The sequence below is a fragment of the Rutilus rutilus genome, assembly GCF_951802725.1.
Source record: "Rutilus rutilus genome assembly, chromosome: 7".
NCBI lineage: Eukaryota > Metazoa > Chordata > Actinopteri > Cypriniformes > Leuciscidae > Rutilus > Rutilus rutilus.
In genome coordinates this window covers 5,187,030-5,210,744 of record NC_140221.1, presented here as the reverse complement: position 1 = coordinate 5,210,744, position 23,715 = coordinate 5,187,030, and the positions used below count along the sequence as shown (strand labels likewise).

General features: G+C 36.3%; 1 protein-coding gene and 1 long non-coding RNA gene across 7 annotated transcripts in view; one reads left to right on the top strand and one right to left on the bottom strand.

Annotated features, from left to right (window-relative positions):
• Positions 1-20: 20 nt before the first annotated feature.
• Positions 21-17,750, bottom strand: rsrc2 (arginine/serine-rich coiled-coil 2). Of its 4 annotated transcripts, XM_084413740.1 has the most exons (10): positions 17,619-17,750; positions 17,077-17,179; positions 12,301-12,341; positions 8,980-9,155; positions 8,720-8,872; positions 8,505-8,621; positions 5,173-5,249; positions 4,825-5,081; positions 2,946-3,035; positions 21-762 (listed from the first exon to the last, which is right to left on the bottom strand). In XM_084413740.1, the coding sequence occupies exons 1-10, from the start codon at positions 17,622-17,624 to the stop codon at positions 574-576; spliced, it is 1,209 nt and encodes a 402-aa protein (XP_084269866.1). In that variant the 5' UTR covers positions 17,625-17,750; the 3' UTR covers positions 21-573. The 4 variants fall into 4 exon arrangements, with proteins under 4 accessions (XP_084269866.1, XP_084269867.1, XP_084269869.1 ...); XM_084413741.1 differs by lacking the exon at positions 8,505-8,621; XM_084413743.1 differs by lacking the exons at positions 12,301-12,341; positions 17,077-17,179; positions 17,619-17,750 and adding an exon at positions 11,928-12,009.
• Positions 17,751-18,108: 358 nt separating this feature from the next.
• The window catches only part of LOC311293439, a 32,799-nt gene continuing 27,192 nt past the window's right edge, over positions 18,109-23,715 (top strand). The window contains exon 1 of one of the 3 annotated variants that reach the window (XR_014627932.1): positions 18,109-18,480. This is a non-coding gene — a long non-coding RNA (uncharacterized lncRNA). The remainder of the gene's footprint in view (positions 18,481-23,715) is intronic. The other 2 variants (XR_014627933.1, XR_014627934.1) reach the window with 2 other exon arrangements.

Genomic DNA, 23,715 nt, shown 5'->3' with positions numbered 1-23,715 from the left:
AACAAGCCAAATATCAAAAATGTTTGATCTTCATTTATGATGAGAAGTATTTTACATGATAAATTGTTTTATTGTTTCCAGTGTGAAATGTATTGGTCTGGTTTTTTGTTTCCCAACCGAAACCAATGAAATGTCTGCCATGTTAATTTGTGCCCTTAATATATTTATGTAGTAACCATTTTATTAAAAGCAATGAAGCATTAACAATATAGCATCGCCCCTAGTACCCAAGGCAGAAATGGACTCGCACCCGTTGGTCGTTGATAATTCAGGAATTGCTAGATTCAGGGAGTTTCAATACAAACACAGTGAAATATACAATCACATTCCCCACCCAAAATCTAAATGGAAGCTTTACAATATTAAACACTTGTCAGAGACCAAGCAACAATATATGTTTGTGCAATCAACTGTATTTACATGTGAATTTTGCAAAATGAATAAAACGACAGATCTGATGAATTATACATGCAAGCTAATGCACCAGCATTCTCTACAAGCACGTACAAACCAGCTTTACAGGGGCGACATCGGCCAGAATTTACAGAGACGTGAAGCACAAGTACAGAATGTTCAGACAGCATCCATGCCCCTTGATGAAAAAGAGGAGGAGAAACCAAGGCCCATTCCCCTCTGCGTGTGCGTCTGTGAGCGGGCCATCTCGTACTGGACGTCCAGGTTGCGAAACATCTCTTCCTGCTGCTGCAAGGTTTTAAGACCTTCTTCGTTAGTAGCTCCTGATGAAGTACCTTCCTCTTCACCCTACGGGGAACACAATCAATCAGAACATTTCTATATTAAAGAGGACTTATTAGGCCCTTTTTCAAAGTCTTGATTTTGTTTTTGGGCTAGAACTGCTTCGAGCGACTTACCACAGCCACCCGTTTCAACACACTACTAACTCAACCAGGCCTTGTCCCTTTATTCTATGTTTGCCTTGGGCAGGAATTATTTAAATGAGGAATACAGTGACTAGGGTTGGGAACCAAGAATCGGTTCTTATCCAAAAATACCGGAACCGTGCGAAAGTTTCGGTTCTGAAAACGGTTCTGGTGCGATGTCTGGGAGAAGTGCTGGAAGCTTATCCTTTAATAGAATATGAATATTCTCATGAATATTAAAATAGTAATGCATGCACTGAAAAGCCCTCGCGCTCCTCATATAAGTTTTGCGCCAGTTGTCAACGCAGAGAGAGAGAGAGAGAGAGAGAGAGAGAGAGAGAGAGAGAGAGAGAGAGAGAGAGAGAGAGAGAGACAGAGAGAGAGAGAGAGAGAGAATATAAAGACAGTAGAGCTCGATTCAAACACCCACATCTTATTCCTAAATGACAAACACTTCACACCGGAACATTCAATTCAAATTAAACATACAGTAAAAACAGTGAAATTTTATTCCAATGTAAATCAGCTGTTTTCTATGTGAATATATAGTAAAGTGTAACTTATTCCTGTGATCAAAGCTGAATTTTCCGCATCATTACTCCAGTCTTCAGTGTCACATGATCCTTCAGGAATCATTCTAATATGATGATTTGATGCTCAAGAAACATTTATGATTATTACCAGTGTTGAAAACAGTTCATATTTCTGTGGAAACCGCCATACATTTTATTTTTCAGGATTCTTTGATGACTAGAAAGTTCAAAAGAACATAATTTATCTGAAATAGAATCTTTTGTAACATTATAAATATCTTTATTGCCACTTTTGATCAATTTAATGTGTCCTTGATGAATAGAAGTGTTAATTTCTTTAACTTCTTTCCAAAAAAAAAATACAAATTCTTACTGACCCCAAACTTGTGAACGGTAGTGTGTACGAAACAACTTTTCAACCACACAGTAATCGATATTTCTGTGTTACAAATATTCAAATGATCACAGAAGTACTAAGATAAAAGTTTATAGTTCGAGTGTAAACACTGATGCCAAAATAGAGCAAATCACCTTTTGAAAGTCAAATAACGAGTGTATCGATCACATCTGATGCTTCAAAACATTCATAGAGACGACTGGTAAAGCTGCAGTCCGTAACTTTTTTGTGTTCAGAATTTACAAAATGTATATAATGAGCGAGTACATCATGAATGCCTTTTTTCAAACCGTGTTTTTGTCTTGTCCTGAATCAATAAGTAATAAGCGTTTAGACTCAGACTACGTTACACCGGTCGGGTCGGCACCGCTGCGGAGTATCCCAGTGCCTGCGTGACTCGTCATAGACATATACAGAGAGAAGTAGCTCCGGCTACAAAGTTCTTCTGCAAGACGCATGCAGTTCTGTTCATTAACCGCTAGAGCGCTGATTCATAATGAAAAAAGTGAAGTCTATATGAATCAATCATTCAAACACCTGTCTGGGTCTTACATGTGTGTTCAAGCATATTCTTCCCCTTCTGAGAGGGTATTCTCCACTGCTGGAGATACAATAAGCTTGGAGAGGTCCCAAATTCTCCCAGAGAATGCAGAAATGTATTACTTTTGCATAAATTGCTAAATAATATGTTGAATTTGTTGACATTACCAGTCTGTTAAACTCATTTGACAAGTATAAGAAATAAACACAAAAAGGATTGTGCATTTTCCCTTGCTACTTGTTTTTATTAGTTGTTTAAAATTATTTTTATTGAATGGAAACCACAATCGTTTGGCGGAATCGGAACCGGAAAATTTATTACGATTCCCAACCCTAATTGTGACGTGTTTGTTCCCGGAAGAAAACTCAAAACTACAATGGAGGCGTTTCAGGGAGTTCAGAAACAGTGACACTGATATAGAGAGAATAACTCCCGCTGGAGGGACTTTTGTAACTTTGCAGATATTTTTCATGCTAAAACAACAAGTTGAACATGTAAAAAAAAGCATAATGAAAAAAATTAGATTTCTCCATTTGACACATTAGGAACATTTTAAATAGATAATGCAATATTTAATACAGGAAAACACTTACTTTAATTCCCATAAGCTTGCGAAATTTCACATTTTGGTCTTTATTGCCAAAATTCAGCTTCTCCCAAAGCTCAGCTGTCTGTGACTTGTCCTACAACATAAACGTATATTAATACTGACCAAATGCTTGAACATTTACATAAACATTACAACCACTAAACATTTACATAACTGTATTTTCAAAATTCAGCATTCTTAATCGTCTCCTAAATAATGCCATTTATAAAGGCTATAGTTATGAGACAAGATTATGAATGTTAAACTACATGACGTCTCTCCAACGGAGCACTTCCTGTTAGGCTGCTTTTACTATCAAACGTCATGATTATCTGTTTCAATTGTTGGTTGTTTGTTAGTTGTGCCCATTTAAGAGATTGACCAATGATCATATAGAGAAAACAGGCCTTTAGGCATGACAAGCTTGCGTAGAGTCCAAGTAAAGCATGATTTCTTTAAAATCAAAAGAACTGGAGTGTTTGATTTTGAAAGAAATGTGTACTTTCATTTAAGTATGCAATAAATGTATTTATCAATAACCATTTCTATCTGAAATAAATGCTAATACTAAAACTTTGTTCAAATAATTTGCTCTAATGTTACCAAATGGTGTATAAATGTATATCATGTTCTTAAACTGTATTGTATTTGCATGTTGTTTGCAACACTAGTGCAGTCCAAAAAAGACGACGACACTGCATGCTAATTTTGAATTCAATTGAACAGTTCTGTGGTTTAAAGATGATGCTAAACAAATGTTAATAAAGTCTTAAATTAAATCAGTTCAAGATATAAAGCAATTCAGAAGACTTTACCATCTCTTTTTGGGTGAACAGACTTTCAAGGGAGGGACAAAAATCTCAGATTTAATTAAAAATATCTTCATTTGTGTTGTGAAAATGAATAAAAGTCGTATGGGTTTGGAATGAGCCTGTGGTAAGATTTAAAGTGATTTAAATGTATGTGCACTTACAAAGACGACCCCCTTTCGAGTACAGAAAAAAAAGTACGATAGGGGGAAATAGGGGTACGAGTAGTAGGGGTACGAATAGTAAAGGTACGAATGAGCCTGTGGTAAGATTTAAAGTGATTTAAAGACGACCCCTATCTGACTGCGTTTGTTCAATTTGTATTGTATAAAATGTATAATGTAATAAACAGAACAATTAACGACCCATCCAAACAATTAAACTGATACCACAATATAACTTGCCAATATAAATTGATATAAATAATAAAATATACATATAGCTGTTCAAATCTATTTATTACACGGCTCTGTGGAATACTTGATTCTGATCCATCTGAAGTCGGCGCTTTACACTTGCTAGGAATGTTTTTTCCCTGTGGAAGTTTTGTATTTGGTGAGGTAATATTTAATTATGTCATCCGGGTATCGCGGACTTGCTCTCGTTTCATACAAATACAGCTGCTGTCATTTTGCAACGATTGTTTTGTACACTGTAATGGATTATAGGACAACAAACAGGTACGATTTTAAAACAGTTTCATCTCAAATCAGTATCTTTCATCCCCATAATTATTTATGTGGTGAAATGCCGTGTAATAAGTGCTATGACTGTATACCGTTATCCCTTAAATGTCAGTCTAGTTTGAACTCTCCGCACTAGCAATTGCTCTCTCTGCAGAAGCTTTGCGTTTAAAGAGCTAATAAAATATTTCGACTCGGATTAATATTTCATGTCTAATTATTTACTTATGTGGCGAGTAGCCGTGTAATAAGCGGGATAAAGTACATCCAGCCGGTTGTTATCGCAGAATAACCCGATGCAAGATCCTGATAACCCTGTCGGGGTTTATTCTGCGATAACAATCGTCTGGATGTACATTATCCCTCACATTAGAGCAACTCTTGTCCTCACCCCTTCTTTCTTCCCCTGCCACAACTTTTTCCTCTTCTTTTCCTGCTCGGCAAACTTCATCGGGTTGACCGCTGAGGGATTGTAGTAGCTTGGCACGGCAATGCCGGTCTCTGCCAGTGTCTTGGCCTGAAGCGCTGCCATCTGAGCCGCCATTGCGATCTGGGGAGTGACCTGTGTGCCCGAGGCCAGCAGAGCTGCGACGTTCAGCGCTGGACTGGGAGCAGTGGTGACCGGATCACACAACAGTGGAGCAGTCGCTGGTGGAGAAACAACCAACAGAACATCAGATGGAGTGGGTCAGATGTGAAGCCACTCCACCAATAGCTTTGACTTGTGGCAGGTACTTACCTGCTGCCTGCTCTTGTTGCCGTTTTTCCAACAACTCTTTTTCTTTCTGTTCTTGAAGCTTCTTTGCTCTCTCCAACCTAAGAGTGTGAAGTGAATGTGTTTACTGAACATGAAGACTAGAGAGCAGTTAATACGTCACTAATCAGCTAGAGGTGGTTTTCACACTGGGCACGTCTGCTGCGGTCCGAATCAGAGTGTGATTACTCCCGGCACAGTTGGTCTGCTTTCAGACCCACTGGATTCTGCAGAACAGTGGTGCGTTTCCATTCATTTTGCATTACAAACGCGCATGGCGTGCGCAATGCAGGTCGCTATATTTATGAGTTTTTTATTTTTGATTCTATTATGCACAATAACAGACCAGACAAACAGATGTCTAGGGGAAGGTGGCTTTATGCTGTTCGCAGTCTTTTTTTGAGGATACAGCTTGATTGTGAGCAATTCATTAAAAACGCTGGATGGAAATGCCAAGATGGAAGCACACGCGCTCAATTGAGGCGGATAATTTTATCCAATTAAGACGAAACAAATGGAAACACATTTACTGAATAAACAAGAGGACGTGATTGGATAACTGGACTAACCAGCAGATCAGTTTCATTGCACAGCTTCTCAAAATGTTGGTTTGATCATTCGGAAAGCCAAAGTCTGTCATCAGAAAGTGTCTCTCAGGATTGTGTTTTCAAACGCAAGTCAATATGAAATCAGTTTATTGTGCTTTGAGGCTCAAGTGATTTATGATGCATGAAAAAAAAAGAGCCACAGTTGCTTCCCCCGAAAGCAGCAGCTTCCATTTTTATTACAAATATCTTGCACCAACTTCCCAGGAAGTGAGAGTTTTGTTCTCCTGAACAAACAGGACAGAAATGGTGCTTTTTCTGTGCATATTTTGCACATAAGTTAAATTCGCACCTTTGGATGGAAAAATAGCTACAGTCTGCCTGCTGATCCGCACATCAGCATTCAACATAACTCATCTGTCATGCAAACCGTGCTCTTTATCAGACTAAACTGCCAGTGTGAAAGCCTGCTTATTGTACTAACAGTCAGCATGTTAAAACCCTCTCAGAACAGTTTCTTAATTCATCTCTACTTCAACAAATGTCAAAGCACTTAGTAGTGTTCACATTAGTATGCAGAGACTACAGGTTTGTGAGGTGTTGTTGAGACAGTAAGTTGCTTATATGCTGTTTTCATAAACTGGGGCCGGATTCACGAAAACCTTCTTAAGAAAGAAGAAAATTCTTTAAAAAAAAAAGTTTGTAAGAATGTTCCTAAAAATTCTTAAGAAGTTCTCAAATATTTTATTAAGAACATCATTTTTTTTTTTTTTTTTACTTGAGAAGAAAAAGAAAGGTGTTATTTGATTGATATGCTATTTTGAATGATTTGTTATTTGGTTTAATTGCTGAAGACTCGCTGAATGAAAAACACCTCAAAGCCCGTCTTTTAGCACTGCCTGCAGATTACATTAGATATAAGCGTACAGACTATTTTCATCGCGACTGGCTTGACGAGAGTTAATCTCTAAACTTAAATTTTAATAAAGTTAAAATCGTTATTTTAAAGTCCCCCTGTAGTCAATCATTTTATCCCTTAAAACTCACCAAAATGACATTTAACGTTAATTCCTGTGAAAAAAGTCTTCATGCCTTAAAATAGCTTGAATGTAACTCTAACCCTTGCTTCATTTAGTTTACGTGGATCTATGAATATGCAAATTAGCCCCGCCTCCACTCACTCACACCAGCTCAGAGATTCACATTCAACTTTACTGAGGTAAACGCTGCACAATGGTATCGCTCTAACAAAGTCGGACACGTAACGGTAATTAATATGACTAGCCTAATTATGAACAGCTAATAATGTTACACAAACCATGTTCCCAATCGCCATCTCAGTCTGCCAAAATCAGCATCCTTAGAAACGCTTTGAACAACTCAGTACGTCAGTGGAGAAAGGCATATTCATTATAACATCGTAATATACATCATATACATCATTTTTCATATCAACAGAAAAATATTACCAGGATAACCTGTCTTCTCTTGAGACGCCCTTCCTCAGAGCGGTCATGGTTTACGACATACTAAAGCTCGCCCGCACGTCGACGTGATTGGTTACAAGGTAGTTTTTGACGTAAGAATAGCACCTCAAGACACAGCGGTCTTTGCCATTCATTTGCGCTCCGTCTTTCTTGCGCTTTCTCTATTGTGAATGCATGTATCTGTGATGTCTCGCTAGTTCTAGCTTGAGTGAGTGCATCATGCGAGATCAATCGGTGTCACTTCAGACTGAGTGCTCGTCCACATTCACGGTACTAGTAGTAATACGCATTATATTTAGCTAGTGTTCTGTTGTGTTGTAATGCTTAATGTTTGAAACAAACAACCCAATAAAATTCATTAAACATCTTACATTTGGGTATTTAAGACAGGTTGGAAGTTATCCTAAGTTTGAGAAGTTATTCATGATGATTTTTGAGAACATTCTTTTCAGGAATACGAATACTTGAATTTGAATCTTTAAGAACAATCTTAAGAAAAAAGATAAGAACATTCTTAGGAAAGGTTTTTGGGAAAACAAAATATCTTTTTTTTTCTTAAGTTGGAAAAGAAGAAGAAATTGGCAATTAAGAACGTTTCGTGAATCCGACCTGTTAGGTAAGAGTGGAAATTCAACCGATTCTGACAATATTTCTAATGAAACAGTTATAACCTTTTCTGGGAGTATATCTACACATACACAGTATACAACCAAAGAGAGTAAACCCGCTTTAATTATAATTTGACAAATAAAGTATTTGCTCTTATGAACAATCGAAAACAAACACCTTGAAACTACAGGATCTCAGGAACTCAATGCCAAAAAAAAAAAAAGGTGAGGACATATGTTCAACTTATAAGTAATGCAATTAATGTAAGGTGATACAAGTCGACATGAAAAAGAAGATGCGACAGTCTTCCCTATTGTGACGTCTATCGGGTGAAACGGCTTCTCGGGCAAGAAAAAAACAAAAAAGTGATTTTGTCTACTGGGAATTGATTGGCTGGTTGTGGTTTGCTATTGGTCGATCTCATGTGAGTGACAGTTTGCCCCGCCCTCTCGACAGTAAACACATCATCAGAGCAGAGAAGTCAATGCAAGAGGGAAGGGAAATTATTCTGATTAAAGATTATGAGGGCACATGAATTTAAAATAAATACATAATGCTTTTGATTTCTTGGTGATTTGAAGTAATCTTGCACAGGTGTGTACTCACTTCTGCTATATACTGTGTATAAAATCCAAATAGTTTATTTTGTGCTTCCAGGCAACAGATGTCACTCTACCTTCTAGCCAATGCTTCCTGAGCATCCATGGCTGTGTTTCTACCCCTGAAGGTCACAGGGCTAACTGACCGACTGCGACTTTTTCTCCGCGCTTTCTCTGTCCTCTTCTTCTTCTCCCTAGATAAAATCGGACCATCTCACGGTTTAAGCACAAATCAGCATTTTCATTCAGTTTCACTCACAAAAAAGATCCCAAACACAAAATCTTTGTCCACCTGCTCTTGCTACGGCTCCTGCTGTGATGTCTGTGTTTGCCTCTGGAGTTTGAGCGAGACCTGGCCCGTCTCTTTTTCTCACGACTCCTCGATCGCCGTTCACCGCTGCGTGAGCGGGATCTTCTTTTGTCCCAGTTTCGACCGTGATGTCGTCTTCGGGAAAACATTAATTCACATCTAAGCACGCTAAGCCTTCACATAACTTGACACGTTTGCATGAATGAAATCAAATCGAAATGACAAACGTCAGATGAAAATACCTTTCCTTTGAGCGTGATCTTGATAGGCTTCTCGGTCTGGAGGACTTCTTGTCTTTTCTGCGATGCCGTTCCTCCACTTCTTCAGACAGCCTGTCTCGGCCTTTATCGGACATCTCCATCTGCTCCTCTGATCCGCTCTGACATTTCAGAGCTTTCTCAGAGTCTTTCTTCCGTGCCTGTTTTAAGAAGAATTGGTCTCTTTCAGGAAAATAGTGCAATAAAGAGAGTTAGTAAGTTGATTTAACAACAAACTTGCCAAAATAATTCTGACAAGAAAAACACTATTTAAATTATCATTTAAAAAGCTTGTCCACCACCATCCGAGTGCAGCATGTACAGTTACATTTAACACAAATGAGTGCACTTAACCAGCACATTTACACCTAGTTCAGTACCAAAAAAAAAAGCACGGGAGATCTTTTGTCTACCAGATCGCAACTTCTTCAATTTGTGAGAATTCTACAGATTTCATTTATTTGGCATTTTCTTTTCTCGTTTTTTTTCTCTTACGCAAAGTCAACATGAAATCAAAATAAACCCCATTTACTTGCATGTTCCTGGTCTTATGCTTCTTGACTTATCGGTCACATTATAGCTTTGGGATTTGTTGAATGAATTTGAGCTTGGATCCCAGCAGGGAGAGTCTCAAAATATGGCCTAATTTTACATTTATATCCTCCACATATCTGATCACAAGCTCAGCTTTGATCTCAATGGACTACTCGCACTGAGCTTCGTGACGCAAGAGTACGAGTCATTTAATTCCGGTTAAGTATATTTTTCAATGTGCCGTGTCACCTAGTTGACTAAACGCTACCTAAAATGAGTCAGCAAGATGATGTAAAAATATGGACATTTTCAGGGACAGGAGAAGAGATATTCTGATGATTACAGTGTAAAGTTTGAATCCAACCCAAGCTGATCTGAGAAAAGGCCGTTAAACATGCGTGATTTTCCACCACAGGTTGTCAGAGCTCGTCTAAACTAGTGACCGCGATGCTGAAGCGTGTGAGACCTGATGAATACGATCAGTGCAAACATTTATTTGTATTAAATATTTTAATCACTATTCTGTGTCATTTCTCATTGTCAATCATTTCACTGTATTTACGTTTAAGCCAGAATTCTTCATTTTTATTCAAAGTAGTAGCGCTGTCAATGCATTACCAGTTAAGATGAATTAAATATCAAATATTGACTAATTTATTTGAGGCGCGCATTCATTTTAAACTATTTTAAAAGACTGGAATAAGAGCACCAACCAATCCTTTTTAGCAATCAAATTCATTTAAAAATGTAAACTCAACAGGTATGAAATATATTCAGTAAAAGAAAAATGCTGTTAATGAGAAGACGAGCACTGGACTGCTGCAGGTTAGTGGGGGAAATATATGTATTTATTATTCTGAATTGAAAGAAAATATATTTAGAGGAACATTCCAGCAGGTTCAAGATAATTCATGTTAAAGCAGAGATCATGATTCATCGGTTTAATCGACTGACAGCCAAAAAACATATAATAACAATCTGCGTTGTCATGAGTAACTGTCTATGTAGGCGCACTGAACGTTGTTACTGGAAACTCCCGAGTAGCAATAAGTAGAAAGTGCAAGTGGTTGTGGCAAGTAGTCCACTGAGTCAATTCAAGATAAAGTAAATTGGGTTGGGAATGCCGTTTCATGTTGACTTTAAAGGGAATTTTACATGATACGATAAAAACTTTTCTTGCAATCTTGCCATCTCTTATGTGTACAGGCACTGCCATACTCGTGCAAGTAAACAAAAAAAATCCTATTCTGACATGTTTACACGTTAACATCGCATTGTGTTGCACGCAAGTGAGAGCCAATTAATTTTAGGTGTAATGGCATTTATTTCTCCATAAAATGTGTGGGTGTTCATTTGAGAGATGCAAAGATAATACAGCCATACAAAGGCAAACCAAAGTAACATAAATGGCTTTAAAGTGTGTGTTAGAGTGGATCTTATATTTACTGCAGCAGAGTTATTACAGTAAACTAAATTAAAAATATGGTAAGACTTTATTTTAAAAGGATGTAGTTACTACATGTAACTTACTATAAAATATGCATAATTACAAGTAAATAAACCTAAACCAAACCCTAACTCTATAGTAAGTACATGAAGTTGATATTACTCGGTTATTATTTGAGTAAGTACAATGTAACTAACTACATTACCAAATGTAATAACCAAAAATATTTCTGTTCATTGAAAAAGCTCAAATAAAATGCAATATATTGAAATAAGTTTATGTTGTAGAACTAAAACTATTAACTGGAAATAAATAACTAAAACGGAAAGTAAAATAAATTAAACCTAAAGAGCAATATTTAAAAAAATAAAATAAAAAAATATAATAAAATGACAAAAGCACATGAACATGAAATGACTTGCATGCAACTAAAATTAACATGCAAAATAAAAAATAAAAAAAATAAAGCCAAATCAAAATCTGAATAAGCCTCAAAACTAAAACACTGCACTGCAGTTTTCACATTTAAAAAAAAAAGATGTGTAATCACTGTGTTTAGGCTTTGTAGGGCAGAATAGGTTAACTAAATATTAAATATAATATAATTGGAATAAATCTCAGCGGCTGCGGTTGTACACAACAAAGTGGCATGATTCCTGTGAACGAGCCTGTTCTACCTCCTGCCCTGCTCTCCCATTGAAAGTGAACTCACGGTCACCGTGTACAGCGGAAAAAGCCAATTATGACCAAATTCATCTTTAAAAAAAAATTTTTTTTTTCAGTGGTTTTAAAACGGATTATAACATTTTGCAAATCTGCAAGCATTCAAATGGGAAATGACCACTCATTTTATTTCCATTGCAATTCTGAGCTGGCATCTACAAAAAAAAGGGGTTGTGAGACAAAAAGAGATCTATTTATAGGCAAATAAGTTTAAATGACTGATAGTTACCTGTCCAGGTAGTAGGCATATAATTTTGCTATCTGTCAGCAGCGTCTTCTGTTCAGAGTGTCTCTTCGTGCATTAGCACGCTGAGTGTAATTTATTATACAAATGTTATCATATGATCTAAAATACAGGACGTTAAAAAAGCTCCCAAACAGACATTTCTCTCCATCTGTTATCAACATTAATATTATTTAATATTACATGCACTTGTGATTATATCAGTGCTTTTCCTCTCAGTCTGGCATTTCATTTCTTACTGTCTAAGCTGCATACTTACCACCGGCTAAGACTAGAAATGCCAGCTGTAAAACTACTGATGATGATGTGACCAGTTTAATTTAGGTCTACATGACATCAATGGACTAAAATTAGTTACCTCTTTGCTTCTGCTGTGGCTTCTTCTGTGCCTCTTGTCTCCTAAAAGGCAAAACGATACAAATAAATGATTGTTTGAAGGATACTGGAGGTTTAAAAGTACATGTAACTTTTTAAAAATCAAATGGTTTGACCATATTTCCTATTGAAACAAAGTTGGGATAGCACATAAAAGCCTTTAGCAAATAGTAACCTGGTAATAACAGAGGTTGGTGAAATTTAACTTTTTCATAATGCATCTGATGAAGAGGCCCACAGTCATCACTGGCACGGTAATGTATCTTACTAATGTGAGTATTTTCTTACCGCTGCAGAATTTAATAAATGAGAAAAGAAAAAGAATCTTTAAATGTTTGCTTAGCAGTTTTTAGATGGACTCAAGACTAACAGAAGCTTTACTTGACAGGGTAAGGAGAGACAATGCGATTTTGATCATAATTCATGCGTCTGGGCACAATGCAGCCAGTGTCATTGGCCCTAAAATGTCAAAAGTTTACTTTATGACTGGCCATCTTTCAAGATTGAGGTAGGACCTTCAATAAGGCAATGTACACTACCGTTCAAAAGTTTGGGGTCAGTAAGATTTTTTTTTTTTAATTAAAAAGTAGTATCTTCTGCTCACCCAGGCTGCATTTATTTGATAAAAAAATAATAATAATAATAATAATAATAATATTGTGAAATATTATGACAATTTAAATATGACTGTTTTCTATTTTAATATATTTTAAACTGTAATTTATTCCTGTGATCAAAGCTGAATTTTCAGCATCATTACTCCAGGCTTCAGTGTCACATGATCCTTCAGAGATCATTCTAATATGATGATTTGATGTTCAAGAAACATTCATTATTATTTTCAATGTTGAAAACAGTTGTGTACAAATTTTGTTCAAAATTCTTTGCTGAATAGAAAGTTCAAAAGAACAGCATTTATTTAAAATAGAATATTTTCTAACATTATAAATGTCTTTACTGTAACTTTTGATCAGTTTACCTCATCCTTGATGAATAAAAGTACTGATTTATTTTATTTATTTCCCCCAAAAATAAAATTTTAATTCTTACTGACCCCAAACTTTTGAACGGTAGTGTTTAATGTTACAAAAGCTTTAGATTTCAGATAAATGCTGTTCTTTTGAACTTTCTATTCATCATAGCATCAGGAAATGAAAATGTAAATAACTGTTTTCAACATTGATAATAATAATGAATGTTTCTTGAGCATCAAATCATCATATTAGAATGATCTCTGAAGGATCATGTGACACTGAAGACTGGAGTAATGATGCTGAAAATTCAGCTTTGATCACAGGAATAAATTACACTTTACTGTATATTCACATAGAAAACAGCTGTTTTAAATTGGAATCATATTTCACAATATTACTGTTTTTGTTCGTATTTTTAATCAAATAAATGCAGCCTTGGTGAGCAGAAGATACTTCTTTTAAAAACATTAAAAACATCCCCTCCGCACCTGCACCGGATGCGTGGTGTGCTGCTTTGGGTCAGCTGGCTTCTCTTGAACAACTGTCCTATAGGTTGCTTGATAAAGTGGAGGAGTATAACCTGAAATGGGGGAAGTATCATGCGTATACTTTGGGCATTTAATGGCGTTCTGGCTTTTAAACATATAATTTAACTCTGTAACAGGATTGTCGGACACATTTGATTGAATACTGTACCTACATATAGACAAGGTTGCAAACTCAAGGACTCTGGGCATCACTGTTATTGGTGTTTTTTTTTTTTTTTTTTATGGATGTATTATGTCTTCCTTTCATTCTATTTTGTTGTATGTTTGGTTTTATTTGTTTTCATGACTGATTTGTGTGTAAAATGTTTTGGAAAATCCAATAAACTGCTAATCATAAAAAAAAACATTAAAAACATTACTGACCCCAAACTTTTGAACGGTAGTGTAAACCGGTATATATATAAACTCCTTGGTTTAAATGCTTGAATTTAGTCAAGGATAGACAGTGAAGATCAGTGACTGATGGGGAAATAACAGCTAATTTACTACTTGTGAAGCACTGCATCACTATTATCATCTCAAATGCTGCTCCTTAATTTTGATATCCTAAAGTTTGTGATAAGAAAAAAAAAAAAAAAATCTTTTAGAATCAATTAATGTAAATATGAGATGGACATCAGTTATGCTTATCTTTGGCAGAAGACATCTGGAGTAAAACAGCTTTATATAATGAAGCATATACAAAAGATCTGAACCAAAAGCGATGCAACCTGTTTTATAGACTACATAATTGTTGTGCATAACCTGCTGTATTGAGGAGAAAACGGTGATCTGGCAGAAAAAAATGCCTAAAATTCACATTTTGACATCGGCATTAAAATCTGAGAGATCATATTACCAGATCAGAAGGTCATAGAGAAGGTTTTGTGCTCATTCCTCTCTGCCTAGCAAGCAGCCAATAAATAATGACATAGCAACTCCATAGCCACACCTTGGGGCACCCTAGCAACCATACAGCAAAATTACTAACAGCATCTCAGCATTTAATCATCGTAGAGACATGTGGGTGGGCTATTTTAAAAAGGCTGTAAACTGGCTTTAGGTATCACCCTGGCAACCGCCTAGCTACACCCTAGCAACCATTTAGAAGACCCTAACAACATGAACAAGCCATAACCAGATGAAAGAACATCATAGAGATATGAGGGTGGGCTCTTTTGACCTAGACCGTCAAGTAGGCATTAAATATCACCTTGCCAATGTCTATGTGGTATTTTTAATATGCTTTAAGACAAAACATGTGTAGATTCATAAGTCGACACCATCGCAGAGTATTTTCTCTTTAAAACTGCAGTGAAATAAAGACAGTCTCAAAAACCACGGTTTGAAATCGCTGGGGTTTCTGACGTCACAAACTACCTTGTAACCAATCACGTCAACGAGTGAATCTTTGAGCTGGTGTGAGTGACTGGAGGCGGGGCTAATTTGCATATTCATAGTACCACATATACTAAAGGGGTGTAGAGTTACATTCAAGCTATTTTAAGGCATGAAGAACAATTAAGGAAAAAACGTTTAAATATGAAATTTTGGTGATCAAGGATGCATTTTAAAGGGGAACTTGGCAACTCTAGCCATTTCTTCGCTGATTTTCACTTTTGTTGTCGCATGTTTTCTCAACGAGCTCCCCCTACAGCTGTGGGGCGTATATTTCTCAACACTGTCATAATAAAACTCACTTGCGTCACCCTCCACCCCCTTTCTACCGCTTCTCATGTGCATTTGTTATTATCGGAGCCGGCCAACTTTATCGTATGGAGCTAGCCTATGTCTACCGAGGTGGGTAATACATCATACACAGTATCACATGGCATGTTTGTTAACGCCGAATTGCCGTAAAATGAGACTTCCTTTTTCTAACTTACCGGGACATTAGTCCCCATGTTGCAAGGTTGGTTTTCCGCCTGGGAACGCAAGGGGGAACGTCCATTTTCACCAGAACAGGTTATTTAACCATCCAAATGATTTCTAAACGTTTTAATTAAGTTGAAATAGTTGCCAACTTCCCCTTTAACCCTTTAAAACCGGATGTGTCGTCGACGACACAGCCAACCAAGCTGTATTCTTGTCACTGTAACTCTTCAACCGTTTGCACTATCAAAATAATTTAAATAGTTCCTGAAAGTAGACATCATGCGCTTTTCGCCAATATACGGCTTATTACGGTAATGTCATGCTTTCCGTCTGCAAATGACAGCAGCGCGGGATGGAAGGATTTGAACAGAGAGATTCGACGCGCGGCAGGTTAGAGTGTTTTGGATTGCACAAAATAATAAAAGAAACGAACAAATACATGGCGAAAGAAGTGTTACACAGCAGAAGAGGGGATTGGGAATTTTTAATGAAATCTGGGAGGCGGATGGCCGTTACTCTTTCACGTATGTAAGCATGTAGTGCGTGCGTGTGCATGCCTGAATGGGTGCATTTGTATGTGTGTGTGTATGAAAAAAGTATCCTAAATGAAAACTGTGCAACTCAATGTCACAAAAAAACACTTGTATATATGTATTATAGTTCATTTTTCAACTTTAAAGTGTTAGTTTCTTTCGTAAGAAACTACATGTAAGCATGTAGTGCGTGTGTGTGCATGCCTATGAATGCGTGCATTTGTATGTGTGCGTGTATGTAAAAAAGTGTCCTACATAAAAACTGTGCAACCCAATGTCACAAAAAAGACTTGTATATATGTATTATAGTTCATTTTTCAACTTTAAAGTGTTAGTTTCTTTCGTTCATGATTTTTTCTGCTTTTTTTCTAAATAAAAATCAGTACATTTATTCTCGTTTTTTTATTTTTGTCTATTTAAATTCTATTTACAAACTCACCACATACAATAATGGTCAATAACTGTAATTTGTTGAAAGCTTATCTTTTTCTGAAAAAGATGACACCTTGCACATGAAGATAGCACATTGTTTTAGAATTTTACAGTCAAAAAATCAAATTATGTGAAAAACACCTATTTTAGCTTCAGGTTCTAAAGGGTTAAGGGATAAAATGAGTGACTACAGGGGGACTTTAATACAATGGAGATTGGTTCAAATAACAGAAACTCAAAATAGCATGTTATCTGAACCACATTAATTATCTAAGTTGATTTGACAAAAAAAAAAAAAAAATTGTGATACGAAATCATGAAAATAAGTTTTGCAGTGTGTTAGAGGTTTTTTACAGTGTATGGGGGTTTTGATGGGAATGACTGCAACAACATGTCATGATCAGTGAGTCTGGTTTACCTGACTTGCGCTTCCGCTCCACTGAGCGCGATCTGGACCGTGAACAATGCTTCGAGCTGCGGGATGTTTTGCAGGTTTCCAACCCGAACTCGGCGTCATTTGCCTGATAAAACACAAAACCAGTATAAACACCGAGCCTTACTGTTTTGTTTAAAATGTAAAGAATACAAAAAGCATTCAAACACTCGATTATGAACATTCAACACTGGAGTGTTGTCGAGTAACGTTACTAAGGACCGTAAGTCGAATTATCCAGCTAATCGCCGCATGTTTGTGTGCATTACGTGCTGAATAGCAGATTCTAACTAAACTATATTACTTGTTGTCATCTCAAATACACTAAAGTTTAGAACACAATAGGTTGCCATTTTAGTTCACAGCATTGTTTTGAGCCGTGCGATTAATTCTTTTCTATTTAGCTTAGAATATGAAATCCGCCATTTTCCGAGTCCAGAATGCAGCCCATCAATCGCTGTCTCATTAATTACAAGCTTCTGTCGAGTACGACCTTGCCCAAACAAGAATCAAACAAATGTACTTGCCGCCATGATAACGAATAAAGAAAGGCTGTAGTTATCGGTATAATTCGTAAAGCTCCGTCTATCACCCGTTTCTTTAGCGGTGGAACAACAATACCCGGATGTTTCTGTCTTCTTCTCCGGATATTCGCAGAAAGCTGCAAAAGCACAGCGCCACTCTAGCGGCTGGACATTATAACTACAGGTTTTTGGTGATGATGAAAATATATGGTGTGTTTGACTTTAACAGAGACATTCTCTGACTTTAACCAGGGGGTGGCACAAAAAGCTTTGCCACCTGACCCCAGAATTAATGAATTATCACAAAAAATATATAAATGTAAGCAGTTTCAAGTAGTGCTTTGCAGCAGCGGTGCTTCAATGTGGTGAGATAATAATAATAATAATAATATTAAAAAACACCGTTAAGCAAAATAATGGCAATAAAACACGTCTTTCAGTAAACTGTGCATGATGGTTTCACGCGCACGCAACACGCCCAGTGTAGTCAGAATCAGATTCATTAACAAATTACTTATGATCACAGCACAGCCCAGTTCTTCTTCTTCTTCTTCTTCTTCTTCTTCTTCTTTTTTATGGCGGTTGGCAAACCAACTTAACGGTGCATTCACAGCCCAGTTCATTTACTAATTGTTTTTCCATTTGTTCGTGAATCGGAAAATTACCTACTGCTTTTTCTCAAATAATTTAGAAGTCCTCTGTAAAATCTAATCGCGTTGTGTAAGATTAATTTCGTATAATTGTTAGTCGAGCTGATTCTCCGACCGCGCGCTCCACTTTCATGACGGACAGGACTTTTTTTTTTCCATCAGACGAATGTAATCAATAAGAAGATCCCGATCACAGAAACTTATAACAGATTTAGGTAAGAATCTAATCGCATTGCAGTTTTCCCCGATTGCTTACACATTATAACTGATTCAGCCCAATTTTCCGAACCATTCATTAGACACATTTCTCAAAACGTTGAACAATGAGTAAACATTAGGTGGCATGGCAAAACTGATTAGCCTACACAGCAATCAGATTTTTTGCATCCTGGAGAGAGAGCTGAATAATCATCAGTTACAGTATACAGTACCAGTACTTTAGATGAGGGAAGTTTCACTATTCTATCTTCTATGCACAGTAAACTAGCACATTATGCAATCTCTTAAACTTGTAATTGTCAGTTAGCCTAATTTGTAACGTTAGCCTTACTAGCCTACTAGCCTACTGTATCTTTGCAGAAGTGAGAAATGACTGTCTAGGGATATATGAGTCATTCCACGAAGCCGGTACGATTTGGACTTATACATTTTTGGATTTTATACTTATATGTATTACTTTTCTGAACACCCCACAACATTAATTACATATTTAACTTCCAGAAAAACATATTTTCCCACCTCAGGCATCAAATCCCTATTATTATTGGTTATTATTTTAAGATATGGGCATTATTAGTCTTCAGCCCTGTTATGGACATTATGGGAGCTCTCTGAATATGATTATAAAATATATTTGTAATGAAATCAACATTTTCCTATTAATCAGATGTCCCTCACACTAATTCAGTGATTGTAAATGTAAAATTTACATATAATTTTACACTTATGCTATACTAAAGCCTGAAATGGGCACTTTTTGTGACAGCAACCTCATCATTTTTGATCAAAGATGTGGCTTATATTCAGAATTTGAACTAAAATCAGTATTCTTATGATTGCTCTGAACATTTTCAGACTAAGTTCAACAAACATTAAATTACTTATTCATAAACTTAAAAGAATAATGAATAAAAATGTAGGTGTGACAGGGTTGAGACTAGGGTAGGGACAACGGGGTTGAAGAGACAAATACAGCTTAACATATACATAGTTGTTTTTTACTCAAATTCACTGTAAGATTTTCTATAAGCACTGTATTTCATTATGTAACCAAGAAAAAAAAGATATAAATTGCAATTGCAACTCAGTTTTATTAACCCGACTGCAGGAAAAACAACAGTAACTTAGTATTAGAACATTATAAACTGACTAAATAGGTCATCAAAATAAAACATATTACTTGTGTACTTTTTTGATGTGTACGTGTGTGTGCAAGCATGTGTTTGTGTGTTTTTTTTTTTTGCATGTGCGCGCGCTTTGTAGTAAAAAAGTAACAGGGTTGAGTGTGACGGGGTTGTGATTTTTTGCTCGAAAATGGCCACTGCTCTACATGTAGTGAATAACAGGAGAGCACATGGCATGCATGATATTAAGAAATCAGTTATATTGTTTAAATAACAAAGATAATTTTCACAAGTAACATAAATATATCTTTATTTGATGTAACAGGGTTGAGTCAGTGAGCCTGACAACCACAATATCACAATTTTAAATAAGTTATAGTTATAAAAGAAGGTGGTAACTTGCCTGTGTCTGCACACAATGTTGTTCTATGATGTTACTTCCTGTTATTGATGTCACATATAAGGATCTGGTCATTATTTTTATGGGGGGAGAGAATGATTTGTGTAACGGGGTTGAGGGATTACTGAGGGACGGAACTAAATAATGTGAATTTACTTGGGGAAAAAAAACATTACCAGCAAAAAAGCACAGATAGATCTTCATGGGAATGGCCAAATGTATGGACTTTTTTCTAATTTTATGATTCATATCCCAAGTACACTTTCATAGAAGGCCATGAGGGACATGACAAAGTAGGTGGTGTCAACTGAAAAAAAAACAAGATAATTTCTAATATAAAGATAAAAATGTATGTCATTATTTTAAAACTTTATTAAAGGAGATATTTCAATTGATACAAAAAGCTTTTAAAAATAGATTTTTGTGACCCAATAAATAAAATACACTTAAAAAGGTCAGAGGGACTCAAATCATATCGGTTTCGTTGAATGACTCATATAGTCTTGTCGTGTCAGAAGACCATTACTCCTATAGTACTGTATACGGTAATAATATTTGCCCATGAAATATGCAGAGATAAGAAAATATACTTTTTTTTTACTGTATTGTATTGTGGTGCATATAAAAAATGTAAATAAAAAACAGTGTTTTGTTACAGTGTTATGAATTGACCACTAGTGGTCACTGGGCAGTGGAGTATTCTGTGTGTTTGTTCAGTTTTCTGTGTAATTTGAGGACAAAGACTGATTTTGACAGAAGATAATGTTTTTAACTAGAATGTTAAAAGGTTTGAGGTGTGTGGAAGTTGGTGTATACATAGTTTTGAGATTGTGTTGATAGTTGTGAGAAAACGGTGAAATGTTTCATGAACTGTGTGTTAATAGCAATCATGAAAACCTGTAATAACTAGATTGAAAAGTTTGAAAGACACATTTATGCCTTGTTATAATTCAGTTAGGCCATAATAGATAGATGTTCTGGGTGTTTGCTAAAGTGTTGCTAGGCTCTTGCTATGCAGTTGCTGGGATGTGAGAATGTGGTTGTTAGGGTGTTCTGGGTGACCACACACAGACATATCCACCCCTGGTAATGACATAAACTCAAACATTGGTTTCAAAACTCTTCCAGTCTCAGTGCATTGATATTAGTGTATTTCTTTCTAAGGTTTTTTTTTTTTTTTTTTTTTTTTTGCACTTAAACATGGGATTTGTACCATCCAAAGCAGATTATGTAATATTAATAAAAACAGCTCATCTTCTTTAGTAATACAAGCTCAGAAACATTTCGAATCTGTTGATGTTTTTTTCATATAGAGTATCTTGACTTGGTGCTGTCATGATGGATATTGAAATTTTGTTATTAAATATTTATTAAAATTGATATTAAACATTTTGTTATTTAATTTTAAACAGTATAGATGATTACTTTGTGGTAATGCATTATTTGTGAACACAATTGTATATGTCAGGCCATAAATCCCCCAAAACTATGCATGGGTGCTTGCTTTGGTGTCACCCCTCTTAGACCTCATGCCACCCTATAAATCATTTTCTAGATTAATACATAAAATTATAATTTTGTAGTGTTATGACAAGGTTCTACATCAATGTTGTGATAAGGGCCCTACACTGACAGCCATGATAAAACGTGCTATGTTATCTTGACACAATAGGTTTAACACATGCTAGCTACACCTTTTAGAAGCTCAGATAACACTGATTAAATGATATGACGTTACAATGCTTCCTGAAAACAGTTTAGACAGTATGGCAAAACAAATCTGATCATTAAAAAAAATTCACCCCTGACTTTAACACAATAATTGAGTCAAATATTTACAACATCAATGAAGGCACTGTATTAGGTGTGAATTGTAGACGGGTTTAGATGTGTGTTACTCATGTGACAAGAGTTTTGAAAATTCAGCACAAAAATCATAGGCCATTAAGAAAAGGATCTTTTTTTTTTTTTTTGCAGTGCAGGACATTCATTGCACATTTTTCTATATAACATCGGGAATGCAGAGCACATGAGTAAGGCCGCTGTATGCAGAGCGGAAATCAAAGTGTTTGATTCTTTCTGAGAATGTTTGTGTCGTTTCCTGGGCACAACCCATCAAAGAAGTCATGTGTGGGCCAGTGCTGTAGAAATCGGTTGAGATTAGGCTAATCTGATAAATGACGTTCACTTGATGACATCTTGATAACATTTTCTTTTACGATTTCCAATGTGGTTGGATGCATTGATGACACGCATATTCCCATCATCGCTCCTTCCGAAAATGAAACAGATTACAATATGGAATGGAAGGATAGTCTGAGATATAGCTTAGCCTATATGTCGTAACCACCACCACAGCTGTCAAATAAACAAATTATTCACAATTTATTTGGTCATCTTAGTTTCCTACAAATACAAAAGCAACGTTATTCTTTTTTCTGTTGGATATTAATATTTTTCCAATATTGTGGCCACCTCTTCATCCACTCATTTTGCAAGGCTCTGCCTTCTCGCTTTTGGCTGAGTATAAGTCAAATGTTAATTTCATTAGCCTTATTAAGAAATGACATGGATGGATTAGAGAACATTTAATTATGTGAAAAGAGCATTTGACTGAGAAAAGCTGCTGCACATTGAAATAGATAGACACTGAATGATATTTATTTAAAGGTCCCATTGCATGGATTATTTTATTATTTTAGAATGTTTCCTGGGGTGCCCTTATAATGTTAGTATGTTTTATAGATCAAAAGTTGTTATAATTTAGAAATATAAGGCATATTTCCTAGCCTGATTTTAGCCTCTGATTTGAACGCTCTGTTTGAAGGGGCGTGTCTGCTGTGAGACTTCAGTGTAAACGCCCACTGCTGTGATTGGCTGACATGCTTGCATATGAAATATCTCGCATTACATGTGGAATTCTCTCGAAAACTTTTACTATTACAGCTATTATACGTTTTTACTATTACAGCTATCGAGATTAACGAATCGTGAGAAGTTTAAGTATTTAGATCTATTCCCATCACATAAAAGGTTACAGTGATGATTGAGCAGATGACAGCCTGTTGATCGCGTGAATGAAGATCTTATCATTGCAACGCAGTTTCTGCACTCTCACTAATGATTTCACCAATGCAAACATGAGGTAAGTAGGCCTACAGTAATAGCTTCGTTGTGTAGTGTAACAGCGTCATTGATTTCATAACGAGCTTTGGCAAGTGTCCAGATAAACTCGCACTGTGTGATTCATCAGAGCTTGGGCGATTGGAAAGGGATTGTTCTTTGATCGCTTTCTGTATATATATTAATCACAGTTTAAGTAAGATTATTTTCATCCTACTAAGAGAAACTACGTGAAGTTGATCATTTAGTCACTGGCTTGATTTACTGATGCATAAACAGCAGGGCCGATTCCAGGAATTTATAAATGGGGGGGCACAGGGGGGACCAAGATGTCTCTCGAGGAAAAACCAATATCGCGCTCGCGCAGCTCATTTTCTCATGGGCGGGACAAATTCTCTTTGCGGGCAAAGAAGAGAAAGGGGAGGTAACCTTTCCCCTTATGACGACATAAAGGGAAGATTCTAGATTCGCCCGTCTGAGCTTTCATTTTCTCAAAACTTTTCATTTACTCAGGGCTTGGTTTACACCCATCAAAACGTCTAGCCACTGGGGGACCATAGGCAGGCTAGGGGAACTCATATTAA